This window comes from Pagrus major, chromosome 22 (genome assembly GCF_040436345.1).
Source record: "Pagrus major chromosome 22, Pma_NU_1.0".
Lineage (NCBI taxonomy): Eukaryota > Metazoa > Chordata > Actinopteri > Spariformes > Sparidae > Pagrus > Pagrus major.
The window spans coordinates 15,179,277-15,203,795 of NC_133236.1; the positions used below are offsets into that span (position 1 = coordinate 15,179,277).

At 40.3% G+C, this 24,519-nt stretch overlaps 4 protein-coding genes across 4 annotated transcripts; 1 reads left to right on the forward strand and 3 right to left on the reverse strand.

The window, feature by feature from the left end:
- The first annotated feature begins 4 nt into the window (after positions 1-4).
- Positions 5-4,685, forward strand: slc35a1 (solute carrier family 35 member A1). The gene is made up of 8 exons (XM_073492894.1): positions 5-190; positions 457-637; positions 1,486-1,645; positions 2,387-2,539; positions 2,695-2,761; positions 3,016-3,192; positions 3,292-3,426; positions 3,911-4,685. The coding sequence occupies exons 1-8, from the start codon at positions 181-183 to the stop codon at positions 4,042-4,044; spliced, it is 1,017 nt and encodes a 338-aa protein (XP_073348995.1). The 5' UTR covers positions 5-180; the 3' UTR covers positions 4,045-4,685.
- Positions 4,686-5,039: 354 nt separating this feature from the next.
- On the reverse strand, positions 5,040-12,578 carry rars2 (arginyl-tRNA synthetase 2, mitochondrial). Its single transcript, XM_073492893.1, has 19 exons — positions 12,445-12,578; positions 12,173-12,246; positions 11,961-12,063; positions 11,732-11,815; positions 11,545-11,642; positions 11,390-11,445; positions 10,780-10,863; positions 10,601-10,677; positions 9,904-10,062; positions 9,699-9,805; positions 9,353-9,448; positions 9,133-9,193; positions 8,082-8,158; positions 7,287-7,411; positions 6,986-7,053; positions 6,691-6,896; positions 6,495-6,569; positions 6,297-6,360; positions 5,040-5,250 (listed from the first exon to the last, which is right to left on the reverse strand). The coding sequence occupies exons 1-19, from the start codon at positions 12,478-12,480 to the stop codon at positions 5,164-5,166; spliced, it is 1,737 nt and encodes a 578-aa protein (XP_073348994.1). The 5' UTR covers positions 12,481-12,578; the 3' UTR covers positions 5,040-5,163.
- A 978-nt stretch (positions 12,579-13,556) lies between these two features.
- akirin2 (akirin 2) lies at positions 13,557-17,087 on the reverse strand. The gene is made up of 5 exons (XM_073493396.1): positions 16,568-17,087; positions 15,925-16,059; positions 15,379-15,528; positions 15,228-15,299; positions 13,557-14,188 (listed from the first exon to the last, which is right to left on the reverse strand). Exons 1-5 carry the CDS (start codon positions 16,737-16,739, stop codon positions 14,178-14,180), a joined length of 540 nt encoding a protein of 179 aa, XP_073349497.1. The 5' UTR covers positions 16,740-17,087; the 3' UTR covers positions 13,557-14,177.
- A 1,932-nt stretch (positions 17,088-19,019) lies between these two features.
- On the reverse strand, positions 19,020-22,982 carry cnr1 (cannabinoid receptor 1). Its single transcript, XM_073492993.1, has 2 exons — positions 22,750-22,982; positions 19,020-22,062 (listed from the first exon to the last, which is right to left on the reverse strand). Exon 2 carries the CDS (start codon positions 22,015-22,017, stop codon positions 20,611-20,613), a length of 1,407 nt encoding a protein of 468 aa, XP_073349094.1. The 5' UTR covers positions 22,018-22,062; positions 22,750-22,982; the 3' UTR covers positions 19,020-20,610.
- Positions 22,983-24,519: the final 1,537 nt, after the last annotated feature.

Below are 24,519 nucleotides of genomic sequence, written 5' to 3' on the forward strand. Positions count from 1 at the left end.
AGGTAGTCACTACTCTGCCAAACAGGAAAATCTGAACTACACTCGTTTCGTGAATGATGTGTTGGTGGGGCAGCATTCTCCATTTCACACTGATTATATCGAGTAGTATTATAGGCATGTAACCTGAGCAGGACTTTTTTTTTATCGCTGCCACTGGGACGGACACAAACCGGAGCAACGATGGCCGTCGGTGAGTTTAACCAGTGAATACAAGCTAGCATCATAGGCTAATGTTAGCTAGCGGTGGGAGAAGACCATTAGGAACGTTATGTTACCGAGCAGAGGACATAAATGAGCGAGATGACATTTTCAGCTAACAGAGTGACTTGTTGTGGCTGTTAAATAACGAATAAAGTGTCTATTTGATAGTCGAACATTGTAGTTTACTGTAGACGTGTAGGGCAGTGACAGTTATCTCCATTAAGTTCATACTGTCACTACATGTTGTCTCCTCAGAAAATGTGAGCGTGGTCTTCAAACTGTACTGCCTGACTGTGATGACCCTGGTGGCGGCTACATACACAGTGGCACTACGGTACACAAGGACCATCTCATCAGGAGACCTGTACTTCTCCACAACTGCAGTGTGCATCACTGAGGTCATTAAGTTAATACTCAGTCTGGGGATGCTGACAAAGTAAGTGTTTGTCACTGTTATATGCTGTTTGTTTGTTTTTTTACAATCCCCTTATTAGTGGAAAAGTGACAATGTTAGTGGATACACTGTTTTTCTTCACAGGTAAAGTCCAATAATTAAGTTCCCTCTCATTGCTAGTTTTGTCTGACTGACCGTCCCATAAATAAACTCAAAGACATTCATTTTACTATTGCATAAAACATAGAAAAGCGCCAAATATTAACGGCCAATACTGGCCTCTCATAGATGTATATGTGCTAATTTCTCATTTAAAGGGATTATAATACAGAAAAAAGATACATGGGGGCATTTATAATGACTAAATTATCAGTGAGTTGTACTGTTTCAGTGCACTGATGTCATTTTGGACAGTGATCTGCCTCAGAACTGATTTTTAGGTAACGGTGCAAAAAAACCTGCATTTATATCGGCTGACATGTCTGAATTTTTTACTTCCTAATATCAGTATCGGCATCTGGCCCAAAACTTGAGTATTGGTCGAGCTCTAGTGCACCTCAAAGTGCTTAACAGGGCACTAAAGCTAATAATGGTTGTGTAATAAAACCACAATAAAGTATTTTACAACAAGAGTTATATAAGATGAACATTTACAGAAAGATGATAATGCTAATAATGATAATATCCATATAAGACAACCAAAAGGCAGAAAAGGAAATCAAATAATGTCTTAAAAAACAAGAAGCATCCCATCAAAATCCAGGCAGAAGCCGTAAGTTTCTGCTTAACTGCTTCAACACGTGTAGAGAGGAATGAATATCTGTTTCATGAATCATCTAAAAGATTTGCTCTTCTTCTTCTTCTGTCTGTGTTTATGTCTCCTCTCCCAGAGAAACAGGAAGTCCCTCCAGACTGAAGAACGCCTTAGTGGAACATGTACTCTGCAGCCCGAAAGAGCTGCTGAAGCTGAGCGTGCCCTCGGTGGTGTACGCCGTTCAGAATAACATGGCCTTTCTTGCCTTGAGTAACCTCGATGCAGCGGTCTATCAGGTATAAACTCAGTCCTGATTTTTGAGTGTATAGTGTGCATGCTTTACACAAAGGCTATGTGTAGATCATTGGTGAACTTGTGCAGCACCCACACGCTTTAAAATGCAGCGCTGCATCAGTGACACAAATAAATACTACAACGGCAACTAACAAATTCACTGATTGGTTTCGATCTTGGTTTCAGAGCAATCGTTTTGTCTCTGAGGTTTGAAAAATGACATTACACATTCCTAGATCCCAAGGTTAGGTCTTTTATTGTCTTGATTTTCTTGACTACCGACAGTTTCTAAAGCTAAGGTTTATTCCAAGAAGACCCCGAATCCCTGCGCATCCTCCTCATTTGAGGAGCTGGAGCCAGAGAACCTTGGGCTTTTTTTCTTGATATATCACTCCAATAATTGATAAATTATATGTATTGTTATGTATTAATTTTTCAGCACCAGTAGATGCTAATGTTTGGACGCAAACTTGTAGCTCGCTTTGGCTTTTGGTTTTGCGGTAGAATGCTAATATTATAGAACATCTTCTCTTTCTCCTCTCAACTTTAAATAGAGGAATGTTGACTCCTTAAGTGTGTCCAGTGTTAGTCAGCAGTAGTTATTCTCAGCAGTTCCCATAATATCTGCAGTTTGTGTGTGAAGCAGAAAAGGAACGCTCAGTTCACCTCCTGTCCATAAATAGGTAAAAAAAAAAAAAACAATCAATAGATATTAGACCTGTGTTGTGTTTTTTTCTGTGTAGGTGACCTATCAGCTGAAGATCCCGTGCACGGCCCTGTGCACAGTCCTCATGCTGAACCGCTCTCTCAGCCGGCTGCAGTGGTTATCTGTCTTTATGCTCTGTGGGGGCGTGACACTCGTCCAATGGAAGCCTGCAGAGGCCACCAAAGTTCAGGTGGGGGTGGCTCAAGTTAACATTTAAATGATGGCTCAGTGAGTTTTAATCCACGCACTGTGACTCACTCTATCATGGATTCTGCTGTTTATTACCTGTATCTCCTCAAAGTGCAGGCGGTGTTAAACATCTTATCTTGTTATTTCTTTTTTTAGATTGAGCAAAATCCTGTTGTCGGATTCATGGCCATTGCTATTGCAGTTATTTGCTCAGGATTTGCAGGTAAAGAAAAACACTGTGCCAAAGCATTCACCAGCCAAGTAAACACATGATGCCCTCAACACAACACTTACTGATGTCTTTTCTTATCACATGTTGCTTAAAGGATATTATTGTATTTGTGTTTGCATTGTTGTGGAGTCAGAGCACGAGTATGAGAGCACAAGCTTTGGTATAATTAACTTGTGATCGCAATTGCAAGCATGGACCTTCTTGGCTCCCATACCTAACATGTTTGTGTTTACTCTCTGATTAAGGTGTGTACTTTGAGAAGGTCTTGAAGAGCTCAGACACGTCTCTCTGGGTGAGAAACATCCAGATGTACCTGTCCGGTATCGTGGTCACCCTCATCGGGGTTTACGTGAACGATGGTGACAAGGTTCTGGAGAAAGGCTTCTTCTTCGGTTACACACCCTGGGTGTGCTTTGTAGTATGTAAGTACATCTAAACACAAGATGTTGTCTGTTTGATTTCATTTTCTCACAGTAAAATCTCACAGTATTTTAGCTGACTTTTGCTCTTTGCGCTCCCAGTCTTGGCCAGTGTGGGCGGTCTGTACACGTCAGTGGTGGTGAAGTACACGGACAACATCATGAAGGGATTCTCCGCCGCAGCCGCCATCGTGCTCTCGACTGTGGCGTCTGTCCTCTTGTTTGGACTGCAGATAAGTATGTTAGCTTTTCATAACTTCACTGTATGATGACGGATGTGTGCTTGTGTTTGTGGTGTTGCGGTTCATGAATTGTATGTTTACACATTTTTAACTAGTATGGCACTCAGTAGAGCGTATACATCTGCCAAGGCCCAACAGTCCCCTTTAATTCATTCAAGCCTGATCCAATATCAAACTCAAAGCTCTAATTTAAGCTCGCCAGGTCTGGGATGTACATCGGATTGTACTCACTCATAGATACCAGCCACCTAAATACGCCTGATTCTTTTTCATCTAGATCCATGTATTATTCCCTGAGAAATTAATAAAAATATCAAAAAGTGCCAACTCTGAGGAAATTCCCTCAAAGCTTTCATGAAACACTGTGTTCACAAGAATGGGATGGACGGACAACCCTGCATGGAGGCATTAAAAAGACACTCAAAACATTTTTTAATTCTGGAAATGTCTCATTTTGATCTTCTTTCCCTCTTGTGCAGCAATCTCCTTTGCATCTGGAGCCCTCCTGGTGTGTGTTTCCATCTACCTGTACGGACTTCCAAAACAAGACACATCCAAGCTGAGCCGGCAGGACACGGACAAGGAGTCCAAACAGAAACTGATCACTGTGTGAGTCACTGACCTGCAGCAGAGGAGTCTCTCTCTCTCGCTGGTGGACCAGGTCACCTTTTAATAAGGACCTCAAAGAGCTCCTGAACCGGGGAGATCAGGGAGCCGGACGACAGTCTCGTTTCCACTTTAAAGTAGGTCTGCTCCCGCGATCCAGCCCACTTCAGACCACATGGGACTGGTGACAGTACCATGAATTTCCAGATAATCTGAAAAAAGCCTAATGTTGCCAGGTTTGAGCAATCTTTTTAATTGATATATATATAAAAAACAATCACATGTCACCCTTAAAGATAGCTGCTTTTTACTTTTGTAAATAATCTGAAGCAATCGAAGTTTTTAATTTCATCCTCAGCCATGCTGGAGCGATACGCAGTGACAGGACCGTGTTACTTTTATTTTGAAGCCTCCGTATATCTGTTAAAGGGGGCAAATTAATATCACAGCTCCTTATCACGGAGTAGTTTCTTTCAATCAGTAATTAGTCTGTTTTACACTGTGCAATGTTAGTGTCTTATGTCCATATCACATAGTTCTGATTCTGAATGTGTCCGACTCGCAGGAGAACATACTTGAAAGCAGAATGACGACAGATTGCATGTATGATCATATGTTTATAAATATCATCTCTTCAGTGTCTTGTAATCTTTTGTATCGCGTGTCGCCTTCTGTTTTGAAGCGTTCATTAAAATTAGATGGAAACGTGATAAAAGTGACTGTTACTATTTCAGCTCAGAGTACACGCAATCTTACCAATGTACCCTCAATTTATCGTTTGCACAGTGTGTGGAGTCCTCACACATAAAGTTTGTGGGGTGGTTTCTTTTTCGTTGAGCCTTTCCTATGGTGGCCTAAAACATTTCCATTAGGAGCAAAGTTCAATAGCTTCAGAAACGATGCTAATCATTGACATCCAGTCAACACAACCCCATTTCTATCAGTGAGGGAAGGCTAAATAACAGAAACACTGAAAAATACTCAGTTATATAGTAGCAAAAGTTCAATTAAGGAAGACGATTTTATTTTGAAAATATATAAAATATTATTAATATTTATTTACAGTAAAATTTAACTGCAGCAGTGAAATAACACCGACAAAGTAATGAAAAAACTTTGGTGAGTTTCACATTTTGTTGACCGGTGTGATGCCCAGGATCCTCATCCCGTTGGCGAGGACTGAGCAGGCTCCGCTGAACAGTCGTAACCTGGCCTGTTGACATTAAGTGAATGAGAAAACATGTCATTTTTAAACATATATACATATTTAATTTTTGCATTTTGTAAACAGTTCATGAGCTGGATTACGAGTCTGATTTTTATGTGCTATGATGCAGATGTTGGACTGAATGATTCATCACTTTATATTGAAATCAAGATCTGAAATAGTTCCATTTTCTCAGTGCAAGAGTAGTAACTTTAATAATATTAATAAAAATGTCCCGAACTTTTCTTTGTAGAAAAAGGTTTGTTATGCTTACAACAAAGCTACTGTGTATTCCTGTATATTTAATGCACGAGTCTTAACCTTTAAGACGAGAAATAATAATTTCAGTCGTTTTTTTCTGCCCCGCACTGCATTACGCAGTTGTCTGACGACAACGTAAAGCACCAAAAAAGTTACAAATATAGCGCAAACTTAAACGGATAGGTGGCTAAAATATGTCTTGCTTTTGGTGCCGTTTAGCAGTACGATGTTCTGCTTCCTGACGGTCATCTACTACAGGTAATACACTGACTATGCACAAGTACCTCGGATGATCATACATGAAAGACCTGAACTGTCACTTTAAGTCGTCACGAAATTTTGACGTTGAGATTTATTTAAAAATTGCTTTTTTCAGGAAATGGATGGCAATCACTTCTGCAGTTGAAGTTGCTCTAAAACAACTCCTTATTGTCAATAGGTCTTTAGTTTGTGGTTGTACTGTTTCGGGACCACGGTATACAGGAATATTCAAATAAACCGTTTTGAGACAGGAGAAAATAACACTTACTAATAATACTTCATCCAAAGCTCTGTATGGCTTTTCCCCAAAAATGCAGGGGATAGTATCAAAGGAAGACCAATATCTTGATGTTAGAGATCATGAAACTTTCTCCACCAAGTTTTAGCCTAACTTTGGAGTGCTTTTTAGCCCCTTTTGTGACATGGTACTAATAAATGTCTTAGGCTGTCTAGTTTCAAATGATGGGTCTCTGAGGGGTTAAAGGAGAAACCATAGATAAATAAATGTGCATAAATGTTTTTCTTTCTACCTGCGCAACATCCCGAGAGCTTCCTTTCACCGGCAGCTCTCTGTGTGCTGAGGCGATCAGGTGGCTGGAAGAGAAAGAACATGAAAAGTACACCGTTTTATTTCCCACGTCTAACAAACAACTTTATAGCTACAATGATTGTAATAAACTGAGCGGCAAAAGTTCCCAACCCCTCAGGACTAACATCCTGCTCCTCACCTCAGCTTCAATAAGAAGTTGACCAGGTGTTTGGGTTGCAGATCCTGAACCGACTGGTACAGCACCTCGTCATAGCTGCGAACAAACACGGAGCAGATAGATCAAATATTGAACTGGCAGCTTCTTTAATTGCCTCATATTTGACAACATGCAGAGGAATCAAGGGGTGACAGCCTACAAAATGCAGTTTATTTACCGAAGGAGGTGCTGCAGGATGGAGATACTCGTCTGCTCGAGCAGGAGGGATGGATCAAATACAGCTGCTTCTGCACCTTCATTCCTCTGGATTAAACTGCAGAGTCGAGCGTGAGTGTACTGGAGGAAGACTCCTGTGTCTCCCTGAGCCTGTAGCATCCTGTCCCAGTCGAACGTGTAGTCTGACAGCAGCGGACCTTTGAAGTCCTGAAACAAAGTCTCCCTAATCAAATCAAGGAATCAAACAGGTAGTTGTGTATCTGACTGAATATTTGAGCCTACAGGTAAAGTTTCACCTGGACTATCAGTGCACTGATTCCCACTTTCTCTGCTGTGTCCTCTGGGTCGTCCATTTCCTTTGTTGCTGTGGAAACCAGAGAGAGAGCACGTGTCACTTCTGTCCTCAAATACAGGCCTAAATGTGCCTAAACTAGACTGAATGTTTGGTTTCTTTTTTAAAAAAGTTTTGCTGTGAGTTTTGTCCTTTTGAACACATACACAGCATCAGTGATAATGGTCCTTGTGTATGGAAATTTAAATACTGTACACATGTAAACAGACTTGATAAATAACTGTCTGATGTGTGACAGGCTTTACTTTTTGATTGGCTCATGTTGTGCAGCATCCTGGCCCGAGCTTCATCCAGCACGTCCTCCAGAAACACCACCTCACCGCTCCGTGTCTTCATGCCCCGCACCAGGCCGAAGGGCACGTGCTGACACCTGGTAGAAAACACATTTACTGATATATCTTCTATTACCAGTAACGGCAATAACACACGATAAAAATACTCTGTTACAAGCACTGATGGACTCTTAACTAGTAAGTACATTTACTCAAGTACTAATATCAGATACTTTAAGACTTTTACTCAGGTACTATTGGTATGAGGAACTTTACTTTTACCTGAGTAACATTTTGGTACAATATCTTTATATTAGTTTGCTTTAATAACAGTAAAAATGTCATTTATGTATCAAAAGTAAAAAAGCATTTTTCAGCATTAATATGATAATATTGTCCATTATTACGGATGCATTAACCTGTAGGCAGCAATTTAATGTTGACATTGGTGGAGTTAGAGCTAATTTGAAGTACTTTATAGAAAATGTTTATCTTTACAGTGATTATAACTACAGCTATTACTAAACTAACTAAAAGTAATAGAGAAGAAAGTAACTGATAACATTTAGTGTTGCTAAATCCAACTTCATGTTTCTAAACTTGGTCTCAAATAGTGAAAGACTGAAATATTTCCAACTAATCCAGGCTAGAACACATATTTGATTGTAATCCCATCTTAACTATAATGTGCATTTACTTATTTTACTATACTACTCGTTGATCGCAGAGCTGTCTATGTTGTGTGTGTGTGGGGTTTTATTCTGCTACCTGTCAGCCCAAGAGTGTCCCATACGGAGCAGGATCTGGAACAACTGCTGGAAGTGAGTCGCTTGACTTTTATCTGTCTTCAAAAGAAACAAACTGATGAATATAAAGCAACAAAAGGCAGGAATACAGTGTATAAAGGAAATGAAGCACAGTGGGTCAAACATATAGACTAACAGGCTCTACATTCACACAGCAGCAGCCTTATCACCGACATTCAAATCCATGAGTTTCTAACTTTGGGTAAACATCCACACAGCCATTTTGCATTTATGTGTTTGGTATCATGACGTTGATCATAATGTTTTGCATTTTTGTTCCTGCTGCCAACGAAGTGGATAAACACAACATTTGGTACATGATATGCTCGTCATGAAAACGTAAGTAGTTGTAATGACTCTTGAGTTTATCGAGGAAACAGGTGTCCATCTTCTATTCTTTAACTGTGCTGAATATTCAGCTGGGTGTAATCATAGTGTTTACATTTACATTTACACAGTGTTTAACAGATGCAGGAAAAAATATGATAAAATTAGTCATTACAACTAATCGACTGACTTATTTAGATGTGAAGCCTTTATCAGAACATAATGATAGTACATCAAAATAATCCAAACACTATTAAAATAAGTCAGTGGGACAATTGTTTCTATCATATATTGACTTGTCAATTATGTTCTCAATCATTTGATCCATTGTTTCGTCTATTAAATGACTAGAAAATGGTGAAAACTGGCCATCACATCCATCCATCACAAAGATATTCAGTTTCAGGGCTCCAGGCGGCCACTGTTTTGGTCACACATGCGCCAGAAATCTCCAGAATAACTTTTTACACCGGTTGCACTGGTGTAGCTAACTTTCATTTCAGTGCAGCAGCACATAATGTAGGTGCACACAAGCTAATTAGACTGACTAAATTCTAATATGTTATGACTACAATGTTTCTCCGTTTCACTCCTTCAGCTCATGCTGTAGATAAATGTGTCTTGTGTATGTGATGTTAACTCAACTGCTCCATTCAGGACAGGAATGCGTGCACCAGTTTACTTACCACATAAATCATCTCATCAAACTGGTATTTTTCTGTGCGGTCGGTAGCTGCAGCAAGATCTCTGAAATGCAGAAGATTGAAAATAGAGATATAATTGCCTAACACACTTTTATCTGATAACTCAGCTTCAGTATTTCCTCCAGGCCAGGACAGCACAAGTGTATAATCCTACATTTGAGGTGGTTTTGTATTTTAATTGATCATTTGTACTCGTACTGACCTGGTGATGTAGAGAGTTGTGCCGTCACTGCGGAGCACCGTACAGATGTTGCTCATGTCTGCTGCGGGAGAGAGATCAACGACACCTGTTCCTTTCCTGTAAATACAACCATTCCCCTTAAATCAAGTCCATGTAAGAAGATCGGAAAGCATCAGTGACACGAATAATCTTCATATTATCAGACTGCTTTTCAAAATAAAGAAATAATAAATCAAAAGATGTTCTGCCAATACTTTCAACGTGCTAACACAGGAAATAAACCAGCTGTGAGCAGCTGAGCTACTGGCCTCCAAACACATGTTTACTTGTCATGTCTGTCGTACCAGTCACTGATTAAAGTACATACTCAGAGGTTTTCAACAGGCCTCGGCTCTGCAGCTGCTGCACCACCTCCTGGGCTTGATCTTGGTGAAAGGACTCCCCGGAGTAAATATCAAAGTGGACTCCTAACCGCTGCAAAGATCATGTATTGACAATCAACACTATTTTTTTTACTTAATGTTTCACACTTGACACCTAGTCAGGCTGTTGTTCAGTCCAGCTGGTCTCACCTTGTAAACACGTTGATACTCGTCCACTGTGATCTCTCTGAACTGTTGCCATAACGACACAGCCTCGCTCTCATGCTGCTCCAGCTGTTTAAAGAAGTCTCTGGCAGCCTGTTTTATGTCCTCATTGTGCTCGGCCTCCTTGTTCACTTGAACATAAACCTGCAGGGCAAAAATACCATAGATGATGAAAAACATGAAAATCATAAATGAACCGTCATGGTACTGATTAACACAGGGTGTGTACAGCGTGTTAAGAGGGAAATTCAAGCACATTCAAGGCAGCTAAACCAAACATGTTCCTAAGTGTGTGTGTGTTTGGTTAATTGAGTGAGTGTAGGTTGTCCAGGGAGCTGATTGGTTCCTTTCTGGAAGCCAGAAGTTTAAAGGCCGGCTCTTTCCAGTTCCTGGGGGCTCTCCTCTCTCCTCCAGACTGCCAGCAAGTCCATTTGTGTACTAGATGTTTTTTTAAATAAAACCTTTAAAAAATGCTTTGCTGCTGGTGGTGCTTTGGGGATGGGAAGAGGGGAGTCTAATTTTCATGTTGCCCCAGGGTTTCCCCTAGGCCCTGGACAATTAACACTTTTTATCAAACAAACTCGTTCAACTTTCCAAAAATGTCTACATAAACGGCTCTCAGGCTCTCTGTGATTAGAGTCAGCACACAGGTATTTGTCTTTTTCCAACCATGCAAACACACCTCAAACAAATGCTGTAAAGGATTCTGTTTCAGTTTCTCTTGACATCCAAACTGTCCGAACCCAGCTCCCAGCAAACCTGAAATTCAAGAAGGAAAACTGGTTTCACTCACAGAATAACATTTGGGCCTTTGTGAGACTGGACAACACTTGTTGAATATGATGCACATTATTTACTCACCAAACTGCATACCCCAGTCCCCGAGGTAGTTCATTCGTATGACATTGTTTCCGAGGGACTGCTTTAGGTTAGCGATGAAGTTACCTGCATATGAAGATTATGTTTTAATTCCAGTTGGCTGACTTTACCATCAGTTAAAATGTCAGTTTACAGTACAGCCCGTCCGATAAAGTTTTGTTTTTTTTTTGTGCTTTTTTAACTATGCACCAAAAATATGTAACTCCTCCCAAGGCTATAAGAATGCAAGCACTGCAAACATTTTTAAACAACAATTGGAAACGTATTTATTTAACAAAGATGTTTAGATCTATTTTGCACAATTAAAAAAATATGTACATACACAAATAATAAGGATAGAAAATAATATAAAGTGCAGGAAGAGGCAGAAAACCCAGAGAGCTAATTTGAAGCCTTCAACTAAATAATGTTAAGATATCACAAACTTATAGAAAACACATCATTAAAATGCAGAAAATAATATGAATACATACAATAGTAAACTAATAATTACAAAATATATACGGTAACAATAACAATGATATTATCAAGCTAAAAACAGAAAATGTGAGTGTGAGTTACTGAATACATCAACTCAAAAGCCAAAACTCACCAATAATTGTAGATCTCAGGTGCCCAGCATGGAATTTTTTGGCAATATTTGGAGAGCTGCAACATAAAAACACAAAACTCTATAAAAAACAATTTAAAAAAAGAAGACATGTAGAGTTAAATAAGATACACATATACAACATTTGTTAAACATACCTATATTCGACTAATGTTGTCCCTCTCTTCAGAGTATTGAAAAGTTCACTACTCAAACCAAATCTCTCGTCCTCCTTTCCAAACGGCTCCAAGATTTTCTAAAACAGACACAGCAGAGCAGATTATAATCACAGTACAAGCAGCCAGAGACTTCATCTCACAACAGTAGAACAGAAAACTCACAAACCTGGACAAGAAGTTTGCGATGAACTTTAAAGTGGATCACTCCACGTCCAGCTGATATGTCTTCAAGCACACTGTCCTGCTTCAGCTGGAAAACACAAAGTAGATTTCAAGGAAAGTAAAAGTACTATTTTTTACTACTCTCTGCTTTTGTATGGCAGAGCAGACATGTGACGTAACAAAATGTCAACATATTAGATCTGTTGTCATCCATCCTCCCAGATGAATCTTACCTGAGAGGCCAACTTTTCTGTCTGCAGCTGGATGTCACCACTGGATGGTAAAATCCCACTGATCCGTAATGTGTTGATTGACAGTTTAAAGTCAGCAGTCTGCCTGAGGAGAACAAGGTTCAGGAAGCTTTGACAAACTGAGAGGACCAACACATGAAGGGCACCTGACTCAAACTAACACAAGTAGTAGTGTTAAACAGAAAACACTCAACTGTTTCTTAAAAACTGGAACTGCAGACAGAGCTGGTATGAAGACATCTTCAGGCTGCTGCAGCGTCCGACCCAGCTACACATTAAAATAGACACACAAACAGGGACAAGATTTCATTAAACACTAGGATGAGGAAAGCTCACAGAGCATCTAAGCTAACCGTTATGTCCCTCACAGTCATCCTTCTTTCTGTCACTTGCTCCAGGGTCAAGGCATGCTGCTAAGTTAGCATTAGCATACAGTGTCATTTTCAAGGCGTTTAGGCTTCGTTACCTTTGCTGCGATGCTTCTTCTGAAGAAACAAGCCATGTTTCTTGCTAAACGTGCTAACAGAATAGAATAACACACTTATTTATTACAACGAGCTCCATTTAAATGTCTGTTTAATCTGTTCTCATTGACAGCTGCTCTACTTCCTCAGTACCGCACCACTTCCTCTCAGCTCGTCCAATCACAGCCGACAACGTCACCAACTACGAAAGGTTTGTTCGATTGTATCACCGTTGCCTCTCCGGTCGCCTAATCTACATGAAATCAGTTGTAACCCTTAAATGTTTGCGCTAAAATAAAATGTTCATGATTTAATAAGGTTAAAGTTTGAAAAACATCCTGATTTATTGTTTTAATGAGTTAACAACCCAGAAAAACCGCTTCGTCACGATCGTTATTGCGATTTGATCTAACTTTATGGCGTTTCCTTGACAACAGTCTTACTTACACTGCTAGATTCTTTTTGGTGTAAAGAAAATACATACCCTGTTTTACACTTTATTACTTTAAAAAAATGTAGTTCCCAAAATATATTTATAATTTGTTAATTGTCCTAATATTAACAAACTCTGAAAGTATTTTGCAGTAGTTAAACTAACTGTAGCTCAGTTAGCCATGCAGCTAGCAGCCCAGTAAGGGAGCTCGGGGAGCGTTGGCATTTACACTGCTAACAAAGGAGCTTGGGACCAGGACGGGCCAGGGCGAGCTAGCATGCTAACTTAATGCCAAAACTGTTATTCCTCTATTCTGTTAATTTTGGCTAATTGTTTAATTATTTCAACTAAAAATCTTACATATTGCACTTTTAATAAAGAAAAAACAATGAAAGTGAAGGTGTGTCCAAACTTTTGGCTGGTACTGTGAATCACTGAAAAGAAAAAAATGATATTTGCCTGTTTTAGACTGGCTGTACCATTTTCTGCGACATAATTTGATTCCTGGTGTCAAAATTATATGAAAAGTGGGTTCATTTGTCTTTGTGGGTCTATGTGGTGTTTCAGGAGTAATGAAAATCTCAAGATAGACACCATAGGGATTACAAAACTATAATGCTTGTGTGACTTGTGAGATCCCTTCAAAAGATGGCGTTAACCATGGAGACTCAAACCCAAACAAACATTTGTGTAAACACTTTATTCATTCATTTTCTTGAATCAAAGCCCCTTTATACGTACAGCAAATAAAACCATGAAATTTTGATACAATGAAAAAAAGTCAAGCAGAAAAATAAAAAAAATACAGTGTATACAAATGTAATAGCAATAATTGCCATGACACTTTAAAATAATGCTGAGAAAAGCCAAGATGCCCGTCTCTGGACGCGGCCTTGGTTTGTCCTCTCGTCAATCCCTTTTTCAAAATGTACACATAGAGAAGCTGCACGACTAACATCCTCTCCATGAAAAAACAAAATTTGACAAAATAAAATCAAAAGGCAGAGTGTATGGTGGCAGTCAGCCTTTTCACGAAGGCATCAGAACAAAGCCAAATAAATATTGACACGGCAGTTAAGAGGCCACTGGTAGAGTCACAGAGAGTCCTTCAACAGGTTGGCAGCAGGAAGCCCTCCTAACTCTGGCAGACACAGCAAACGTGGATGCCACTAACTGATGCCTGAGGCAGTGAGTCCACATAGAGGCGATATGGCACAGCTAGGAGAAAAGTCCAACTAGACCCACTGAGTCCCTGGAATAGTTTGCAGCAAAATGGTATTCCTGGATATTGGACGCTGACACTCAGGAAACATCTGTGGAGAACAAACAACAGCAAGAGCATGAGGACACTTCTGAACACATTTCAGTTAATATCAGTAGATGGCGTTAGAGCTCAGGACTCGTTTGTACAGGAGTGTTGGGTGGCCCTTTCTAAGTCAGGAGAGAAAAACAGACCACATATCTTTCATCTCTTCTACAGAATCAGTAAGCTCACTTCTTTACCGGAGTGTCATTCTGAAGGTTCCCAAATTAAGACGGAATAGACAGCATCACGCAGTAAAATTGGATCACCTGATTTATTTGGCCAACAGTGACCAATCCTGAACCTGTGACTGTTACATTTGAGTGAAGAGTCATTCAAGGTTAACTACACCTGTCTGGACAGTAAAGAGGGACAAACACTGGTTTTATAACTGATTATAAACTAAGTGAAATGCTCACCCTGGAATAAGATTTTCCATTAACACTGACCTGACTCAGAGGCTTAACTTGAGCTGGACAAGCTAGCATAAGCCTGTTGTGAGGCATCATGCCAATGACTGGGGACAGTGAAAACTGCATTCTTACAGTTTACTGCAGATAAAATGTATCACATTTGTCAAGACTCCTCCTTTGCACTACGCTACTGCTATTTGTGCAGCTTTACCCCACCCTTTAATAGCAAAAGCTACAGTCCACTGTGGAAAAAGTAAACACATCAATTAATCCATGTGCAACAGCAGGACCAAACTTTGTTTTCAGGAAAATGTTAAACACAAGTCCCAAGCCCTTCACAAAGAAGCCAACAGTCCAGCAGCATTCAACAACTTAAATAGATCATCCACAGACTTATGAAGACAACCAAGGGACGGAGAAGGTCTCGTTTCTCACGTCACGTCACAATCCGCTCACATATGGCCAATAAAAAAAATATTAATACATGTAAATTGCTATAAATGTTCTATAGAGCTCATTTAAATGTATCCTTTGCAAGCAAATACTGTTTCATTTACAATTTGACAACCCGCAGAGACAAGTCTGACATGGACCATCAATGAACTACAAGTGTGTGGTGAAAATAAATATACTTACAGCTCGCAGGCTGCTCTCCGAACCTTCGCATCAGTTGATCATGTGTGAACTTGACGAACGCATCATATTGCTCTGTAAGAAGAACAAACGCTCATTAGGGATTGCTCACCACAGATTGTTGTCTGTACCACTCAAAAAAAATAATTCATACCTGCAAGCTTTGTGGTCAGTATCTCGTCATACTCCTCGCGAATTTTGTCCTCTCGCTCTTTCAGTAGTCTTTCACAAATCATCCCGACCTGCCTGAGGGAGAATAAAGGCTGCTCTTTCCTGGTGGGAGATGAGGCACCTGAGGACGTACCTGTTGGGAGAATTACATCACAATCAATATAAGATATACAATATACTGCAATAATGCCAAGCAGGAACGGCAGCATATTTATGGACAAAAAAATGTGTATTGTGCAGTAGTGCCATCATCGTTCTTCATCTATCTGATGTACACTCCCTGTAGGAGCATAAGTCCATTTTACTTTTATACAGACTGAGGTTGTGGTAACATGCCACCATGACAAAAGAAAATGAAAGGACAAGGGGGCTTTCCAGCTCTACTTTCTCTCTCTCTGGGAGTCTAGCTGTTTGTTGAGTCTGATGAGATTGTATGTAGTTGACATTATCCTTTAAATCCTGATCTAAAATAGGTTAATGGATCTATGAAAACTACCCAATGTTCTCAGTGAGGAGGTGCCACTGGTACCTGGGAGAGCAGATCCACTGTGAATGTTCTGCAGGTCAACAGGACAGGAGCCGTCTGCCTGCTGGAAAGCACTGTCCAGGTGTCGTCGCTTCTGCAGCCGCTTGTACTCCTGTTTGATGTTGTGTAGAATTTGCTCTGAAACACAGAAACAAAATACAGTGTTATATTATATCATAGTTGTATATATACACACACAAGCAACATCTTCGAACAAACAGTACAATTAAAAGCAAGGACTCATGAACTGCTTGCAGCACAACGTCCATCTATTGTTTACACAACAAGAACACAAACCTCAGAGAAATCTTCCCTGTTATTCACACACTTTGCATCCTCAAACTACTACTTAAAATTTTACATTCTCACATAAAAACGTCCACACAGTCAATGCCGAATTTACCACTGGGCAATAAAGATTCGTACTACATAGTTTACAATATGTGTTAACAGACAGGCAACGTAAATAACACTCAACACGTATTTAATTTGGCAAATTGCCTGTGGAGTTTTGTTCGATTCACACGACAGACACCGGTATGCTAATGGCGTACATGCTATCACTATCAAGTTTACAATTAGGCCTGTTTAACCAGTGTAACCTTGACATTACATTGAAATGTGAGATCTGGATTTAGGTTCGTACCTGCTGTGAGTCTGGACGACACTTCCCCGAAAGGTGAGGGCTCCATACGCAAATATTTCTGTGGTGAAGAGACTGGAGACATGATCGGGGCGCACCTCCTTCGTTTAGGCGAAGCCGGGTTCATTAGCGGATCGAAGTCCAGGGTCCTTTTCAGAGTAGCCCCACAAGCCATCACACTGAACTGTGTCTAAAAATCTAAACTAGAAAACCTAAAACCCCCTGTTATCTTGGTAAGTCGCTGACCTGGGCCCCGGTCTGTGCTACCAGTGCTAGCTCACGTTAGCTAGGTCAGACGGCAGCAGCGGTTCCGGTCTTCAGACAAATACGCACTTCTTTTCTTTCTCGTCGCCTTCTGCTGATAAATCTCATAGAGTTCAGGTCACCGAGTATATCTCGAATTAGTCTGGATAAACGAATTGAGGGTAAATTTGGTATTTAATCAGATGATTGTGGATTTAGCGGCCGCAGTTGTGAGTATTTCCAACAACGGCTCAGACTAGCTTACTTTTTATTCCGATCTATTAGGTCGGTTGCGAGCATGCGCAAGAGAACGGTCTCATCTTGGTACTTGTAGTTTTTATTTCTAATCGCTGCCATTATTTTTACCAGCTTGAAAAACTACATTTCCCGAATACCTTGAGAAAGTGCTTTTTTCAAATTTGATTTGTTTGCTTACAAAACCCCCTAAATCACGGAAAAGTTTCATTTTCGCCTGAAACGTTCACATAAAAACAATAAAAAGCAGTTTATAACGTATTTCTACAAAAGAAAAAAGTTGTATTTCAGACATATGTTTATTACACTTTAAGAGAACACTTTAAAGGGAACATTTTAAATGAACTTTTCTAGTTTGAAATCATAAAAAAATAATTAAAGTTAACTGTACTCAGGCCAGTTTGTCTAAAATGCAACTACAAAGTAGATTTAATCCGATATTGAGGTATTTCATTATTTCGCCACAGAATCAAACACCAAATATGAATCAATGGTCTTGAATTTTGATAATTAAATCAGTCTGAAAATAAGTGGTCAACTAATTGCCTGTGGTTCACGTTAAGTATTGATCTAAATAAGTTACTTAACATACATGTACTTGGACTTATAAAAGCCTACTGTGGTTGTAAAACATCCTGTCTGGTTTGCAGTTGACCCACACCTTGCACACACACCCACAAATGTCCCTTCCATCACCACAACTTCCTCAACCATCCCAGTACACACTCATATTGAACTGTACAAAAATGGAGGGGGAATTTGGAGCCATTGGTATTTCAACATTTGTTCTCAGGTGAAAAGGCAACATCCATTATAATACTGGATTACACAAGATTGTACTTTGGTGTCATCATCCTCTAGTGTCAAGCTGGAAAGTCTTTTGGGAAATATGAACAATATGAATTCTTAAAGGTGCTCTATGTATTTTTTTTTTAGAAAATAATATAAACTCAGTAACATGTAAATGTATGAGTAAACAAGTTGTTGTCAGCGGGAAAAAAAGGGTCCCCAGAACACTGTTTGAAGCTAGAAAGCTGGCAGGGTCCGCCACATATAAACAAAGTGAAACAGGTTGTTTAGGCATGAAAATCAATCAATGAAGATCTTCGCTTCTGATTAAAATTTCTACCCCAAAACTATGTAGTGCACCTTTACGTAATGATGTCATACTTTTAGGTGTATGTCCTAAAGGCCATATAATATCCTGCTTCTTGGTCCAACTAGAGCTGCAACAGAAGATTATTTTCATTATCTGCCAAATGTTTTGTTTTGTTTGGTAAAGTTTCAGAGAACAGTGAAACATTTCTTTCATAGCTTCCTAAAGCCCGAGTTGATGTCTTCAAATTGTTTTAAATGTTCAGTTTACCATCATGTGAGACAGAACTTTAATGAGGCAATGTTTAGCTTTTAATCTTCTGCCAATCAATAAATCTTTAATCTCTATTGGCTCTAGCCTCAGCCTATGTTTATTTATCGAATTCAACTCTAATTGTAATTTTCCACACTTGTAGTTTTCCACACATGTGGCTTGTCTTGGATTGGAGTATTTGGTAGATAAATCCAGTTTGTATCTGGTGAACAGATGTTGTAATTTTCCCTCTAAGCCGTGAGATGAAAAGAACAGAGCAGATGTTGCTGTCAGACGATGCTGCAGAGGCCATTTTCTTGCGATTTGTCACTTTCAGGGTTACAAGACGTAACCAGAGCAATACTAATAAAGCTAAAAATCAATGCAGAAATGTCTTCTCTCTTAAGAAATGACAATTTCCACAAGGGGGCAGTGAAACCTCACTGATGGCTCGGGGCTGGGCTTCCTCTCTCTTGAAGCTGTTGGATGAATTGAGCAGAAAATATGCTGTGACCTCCTGTTTCCCATCATCAAATAATCAATCAAATAACTACAGGCGACATGACAACCATCTGCGACTTTATTCAAAAGTTGTTTTTTTTTTTTTAAACAGCAATATTAAAAACACTTGACTGATTGTGATTTTTAAGTCATAGATTCCTCATTATGCCACCATTGTACAGAAGCCACTTGACAGTTGACATTTTGATCTTCAATACTCAATAATACAAGAGGCAGCAAAGCATACTGATAAACAGCTGTCTGGATAACTTTACACCAAGATAAATGTCTACAGAACAATTGTGCTGTGAGATTTCTAGATTAAAAGTACTACATCATCTTCTCAGTTTTCTTTTGTAAGGCCAGTTTGTCGATCTTCTTCACAACGCATACACACAGACTTCCATTCAAAGTCACCAGCTAATGAACAAACCTTTTGTTTCTTTGTTTCCATAAGTAAAAATTAACAGCAGACATATTTTTATTTAGAGTCACGCCAGAAGTACTTCACTAGGCCTGTGCATGGGTTGCTTTTTATTTTACCGAAATGATGCCCCCGCTGCGACAGTAGCACTAAAACAACTCACTGCAATGATCAAAAGGCTTGGGGTTGGAAATATATCACCAAGTCACAAGTTATCACACACATACAGTTCAGTAAAGTCATACATTTGATGAAAGCATCTATCGTCAGGAACCACTTCAGTTTGTTGCAGTAGTGACCAGCACGCTGCAGCCAAGTTTTGAAGACTTCAAGCTCTTGCCAAAAGCTTGTTGTTGTTGTTGTTGTTTTGTTGGCTGTGTCGCTGAATGAGTTGACTTGAACACTTTTATTTAGCAAGAAAACACTGTACAGTTATTAGGTATACATCTGAACAAAGACACGCTTCTCTAAAGGTCTAACAGCTAGTGAGTAAGGAAATGGACGACAGGGACGACCGTCACTCCGCCACAGAAAAATGCCATTTCAGATCGGACGTACTCAAAAGCCGTGCATCTGTTTTAACTCCGTCTCATTAGTTTATTTGTGATGCTGATAAATATGTTGTCGTTTTTTTTTTTTTATCTCTCTCGAGCATGAATCACCTCTCGTTTCTCAAAAACCTCTTCACACATTTGCCACTCACTGAGTGTTGTCAGATGAAGTACAAAAAATGAATAAACAATCAGAGTCATTTGAGCTTTTTTTTCACCATTTCCTCGTAGAAATGTTTATATGCAACGTTTACATGAAGCCTGTAGAAAGTCAAGGCGCGATGTTGTCTTATATTTATGGTGCAAGACACATGTTAGAGTCTAGATGACACAGTAAAACATCTTGAATTAAGAATGTCAGTAGCCCCTTATCCCATAAATGAAGATATATTGTTTTCAAAACCTGAATTCACAGTACAAAAATATAATATGCCTTCACTAACTGGATATCATGAAGTCTATGGTAAACAGCAGACTTATGACAGTCTTTGATAAAACCTTTCAAATTGTGAGTCCCTTACCGTTTGGCACTTTGGCACACCATGTGCTCACACGCTAACATAAATTAATGCAACCACTAAAGCATCTATGTGAGAATGTAATACTTTCAGGAGAGGATTTGATTTTTTCTTGTTTTGTTTTTTAATCTAACTTCTGCTTTATTGTGTTGAATGGCATTGTTCGGGGAAGATGACATTTACACAGTTTCCCCAGTGACGGCCAATTAGACGGCCTCTGCAGAAGTTTCAGTTGACACAGACATTGTTACTTTGGCTATTTTCACAGTGGTCTTCACGCAACTCTCTGCAGCCCTGTTGGCAGAAATGTTGGCATTTCTGTTCTGGCAGTCTGACTCGAGGCTATTGTCCAACTGCTGGGCACTGCCCCTGCAGGCATGGCAGGAGCTGAGGAAGGCGTGCCGCAGGTCCTTGCTCCTCAACGCGTAGATGATTGGGTTGACGGTGGAGTTTAGCAGGCAGAGCATGCTGCAGAATGCAAATACTGTCTTGATGTCATCATCCATCCTCCAGAAGAGGTCATAGACCATGATGGCGAGCAGTGGGCCCCAGCAGATGACCAGCACCACCAGGATGAGCACCAGGGTCTTGGCCAGACGGATGTCCATGCGTGCCTGTTCGGGGCGTGTCGTCTGCACTTTAGTCCCATCTGCTGAGTAAACAACGAGGCTCTTCTGGGAGGTGCGGCTCAGCATTCGCACAGCGTGGTGGTGTGCTTTCCACAGGATGTATATGTAGGCGTAGATGATGAAAAGAACCAGCACACTGGTGACACCGATCCAGAACAACAGGTAGTTCTCATCAATCAGAGGGAATATGTCTGAGCAAACAGAGTTGAGACGTTTACAGTTCCAGCCCAGCAGAGGTAGCACTGCGATGACGATAGAGATGGTCCACATCAGACAAAAGGCAATGACGGCCTTGGTCCGTGTCACAATGCGCCTGTAGGCAAGAGGCCGGTGTATGGAGATGTAGCGGTCAATAGCGGTGAGGAAAAGGCTCCCCACAGATGCAGTGAACGACGCCGTGACTCCACCCAGCTTGAAGAGAAAAACGTTGGGGCTGTCCTTCCTGTGGAAAACATGGAAGTCCAGAAAGCTGTACACAAATATGACACTTCCAAGCAGGTCAGCCACAGCCAGACTGCCGATGAAGTGGTAGGACGGCCGGCAGCGGAGGGAGCGCGACTGAAAGATGACGCAGAGCACCACCAGGTTCTCCAGCACCGTGAAGGTACCCAGAGTCAGAGACAACACAGCCACAGCCAGCTGCTGGCTGGGGGTCAGGATCATGAAACACTCCATGTCCATAAAGTTCTCCCCACATTGTATAGTGTTCTCATCTCTGAACGTGCTCCGGTTGCCAAACAAGTCTGTGGCATTGGTGGGGAAGAAGGGGATGCCTTTGAGGATGAGCTCCTCGTCCGAAGGTACCTTGTCTGGGAAGGAGTTGCTGCGGAAGGCAGATAAGGGCTTCTGCAGAGAGAAGCCCGCCTTGAAGTCTACATCATTGAGGGGGTCGTCATAGTTAGCGTCGTTGGAGCCCAGATACTGTAAACCAGATGTAATAGTCCGGAAGGTGGTGTCCGCCACACCGTCCAGCACAGATTTCATGGCTGTGTCTGAGGGTAATACGGCAGTTTAAGACACCTGGGTAACCTACAGATTGATGAAAAACATTTCAGACATGTTTGAAAAACCTAACAAAGACTCCTGTGCATATTGTGAAAGGAATATCTGCAGCAGTGCTCACACCTTCAACACATTATCCACACCATGCAAATATTTCTCATCGCAGATACTTTGAATATTTGACGCATTTCAATACATCTAAAGAGTTTCTAGCACATCTGGCCTCTGAGAGCTGATTTTCTTATAAATACTTCATCATATAAAATTATTCATGACTGATTCCTTACTTTTCAAAAACAGAAAAACCTACTTATGAAAACAACATGAGCCTGAACGCCTCTTTTTTTCCTATGAGATGGAGACGCAATCCAATCCCCTTGTAATAATATGTAAAACGATTAACAGCATATGCATGCTCCAATTACAGTAATCTGATCAACTGTAGCACTAAAGAGGTACATAACATCTGGATAATTGCTATTATATAATTTCAAAACTGCCAAATGTGTTAAGTTATTCAAATATGAGGCTATTTAGTAAGTCTGGGTGTAGATTTATCGTTAATCTGGTGCAAAAAAGCACAAATGCATCCAGAAATCCGCCCAAAAAAAAGAAGAAAACACAGACACAAAGCATTTAAAGTACTACTAAAAGCTGGGAAACAATATTAAAAGCCGTAATCAAACATTAAAAAGAAGGAAAGTGTTTCTTTACCTTACATAATTTTCCCAAGTGCGCAGAATCGCCCTTTATCACCGCGCGTTAAATCCAAGTCAGAAGCGCATCATCCAACAAACAGATCTTACATAAAAGCAGAGACAACCAGCGGGAACGTGTTAGAAACAAACCACAATTACAATCATGATTATTAGCTTCTTTTTTCTGAGTCTACATGTAACATAAGTTTTTCTGTAATGTCAGTAGAAGTAGTGTTGGAGTGCGCTCCTCCAGCTTGGATACAGGTTGCTCCTGCTGCTGCTGCTGCTGCTGCTGCTGATGGCTCCAGCGGCTCTCCACTCCTTTCTCTCCGAGTCTTCACACTTATGAAGCGTCGCTCCTACAAGCCCTGTCACGTGTTTCCATATAGCTTTATCTGCCCAACCCATGAAGCTGTCAAGTGCGCTGCACACAGGAACAAGGGAGACGACAGTGGAGGTGGAGGCTTATAAAAAAAAAAAAGGATCTGATTTGAATCCCTCCAAAGCTCCTCTGAGGCAGACTCGGACAAAGAAACCAGCATCAACACAAGCACAAAGAGCCAAAAGATTGGATTAAGAAACAGCTTATAATAGACGTGTTATCTGCTTAATTCATGAGGTAATTGTGAGCATAATTCTGACTCTTTGCAGGAACAAAAAGCTGCATTTCAACTGTGAAATTCACAACTTTCGAGACTCTTGTCTGGATTGTCAGTCAGTGCATGTCTGTTTTATTGTGTGCACAATTATCCAAAAATTGAGAATCTCAAAGAACAAAAAGCTTCATCATTTGGGATGTTGGCTGAGCCTGAGCCACTCATCCTCACACGTTTCTCCCCTTTAATGACTGTTTTCACTCTAAGCTGTTTACTTTACAGAGATTTTCTGATCCAAACCTATTATTCTGACGACTTAAAAAGAAAAAAAAAAAATATTAAAGGGCCAAAAGCTTCATTTAGACGCTTAAAAATAACATCAAGAGGATAGCCCAGCTCAGCACATCCAATCAGATTACACACGACCACATTAACAAGTCAGATCCCGCCATGACTCACAATAACAAATACGGCCTTTCCCTGCACGGCCCTAATAAAAAGAGATTCTACTCACTGATTATACATGATCTAATTTCCATTTATTCATTTGGCCGTATCCATTCAAACATGTAGTGATGTTTTTTGTCTTCTTCCTCTTCAAACCTTCTTAACACAATCACAGGATCAGTGGTCCAGGACGAGGAGTCAGGAGCTGAGTGGCTGCACTGTCGCAGATAAAACCAGAATAGATAACAGGACATTTTGCTGCCACAGATCATAAGACCTCCTGCCACTTCAGGACAGAAATGAGGCCATGGCTCCATAATCAGAGGTGCAATTATGGCTGCTGTCTCTGTCTGAAATCAGCAAAATGGTTCATGTTCAATGTTCAAACGTAGCCTTTATAAAGTGTTAACTGTAAGTGAAGGTGTACATCATTCAATTAAAACAGGGTGTGTCACACAAACTACTTCTTATGCAGCCGGGTGTAAGCTAAATGAGCTAACATATTAACGTTAGCTTTTTAGAGTTCTTATAGAGTTTAGTTGTTATTTAGTTCACTGTACTGTTACGTAGCTAACCGAACTAGACAAGCTAAATGACTAAATTAACGTTGGCTTGTTATAGTTTTTTCACAGACAAACCAAATAACTGTAAGGTGTAACTGTAGCTAGCTGAAACAGCTAACTCACAGAATTAACATTAGCATGCTATAGTTCAGTGGTTAGCTCTTTATAGGTCTTACAGAG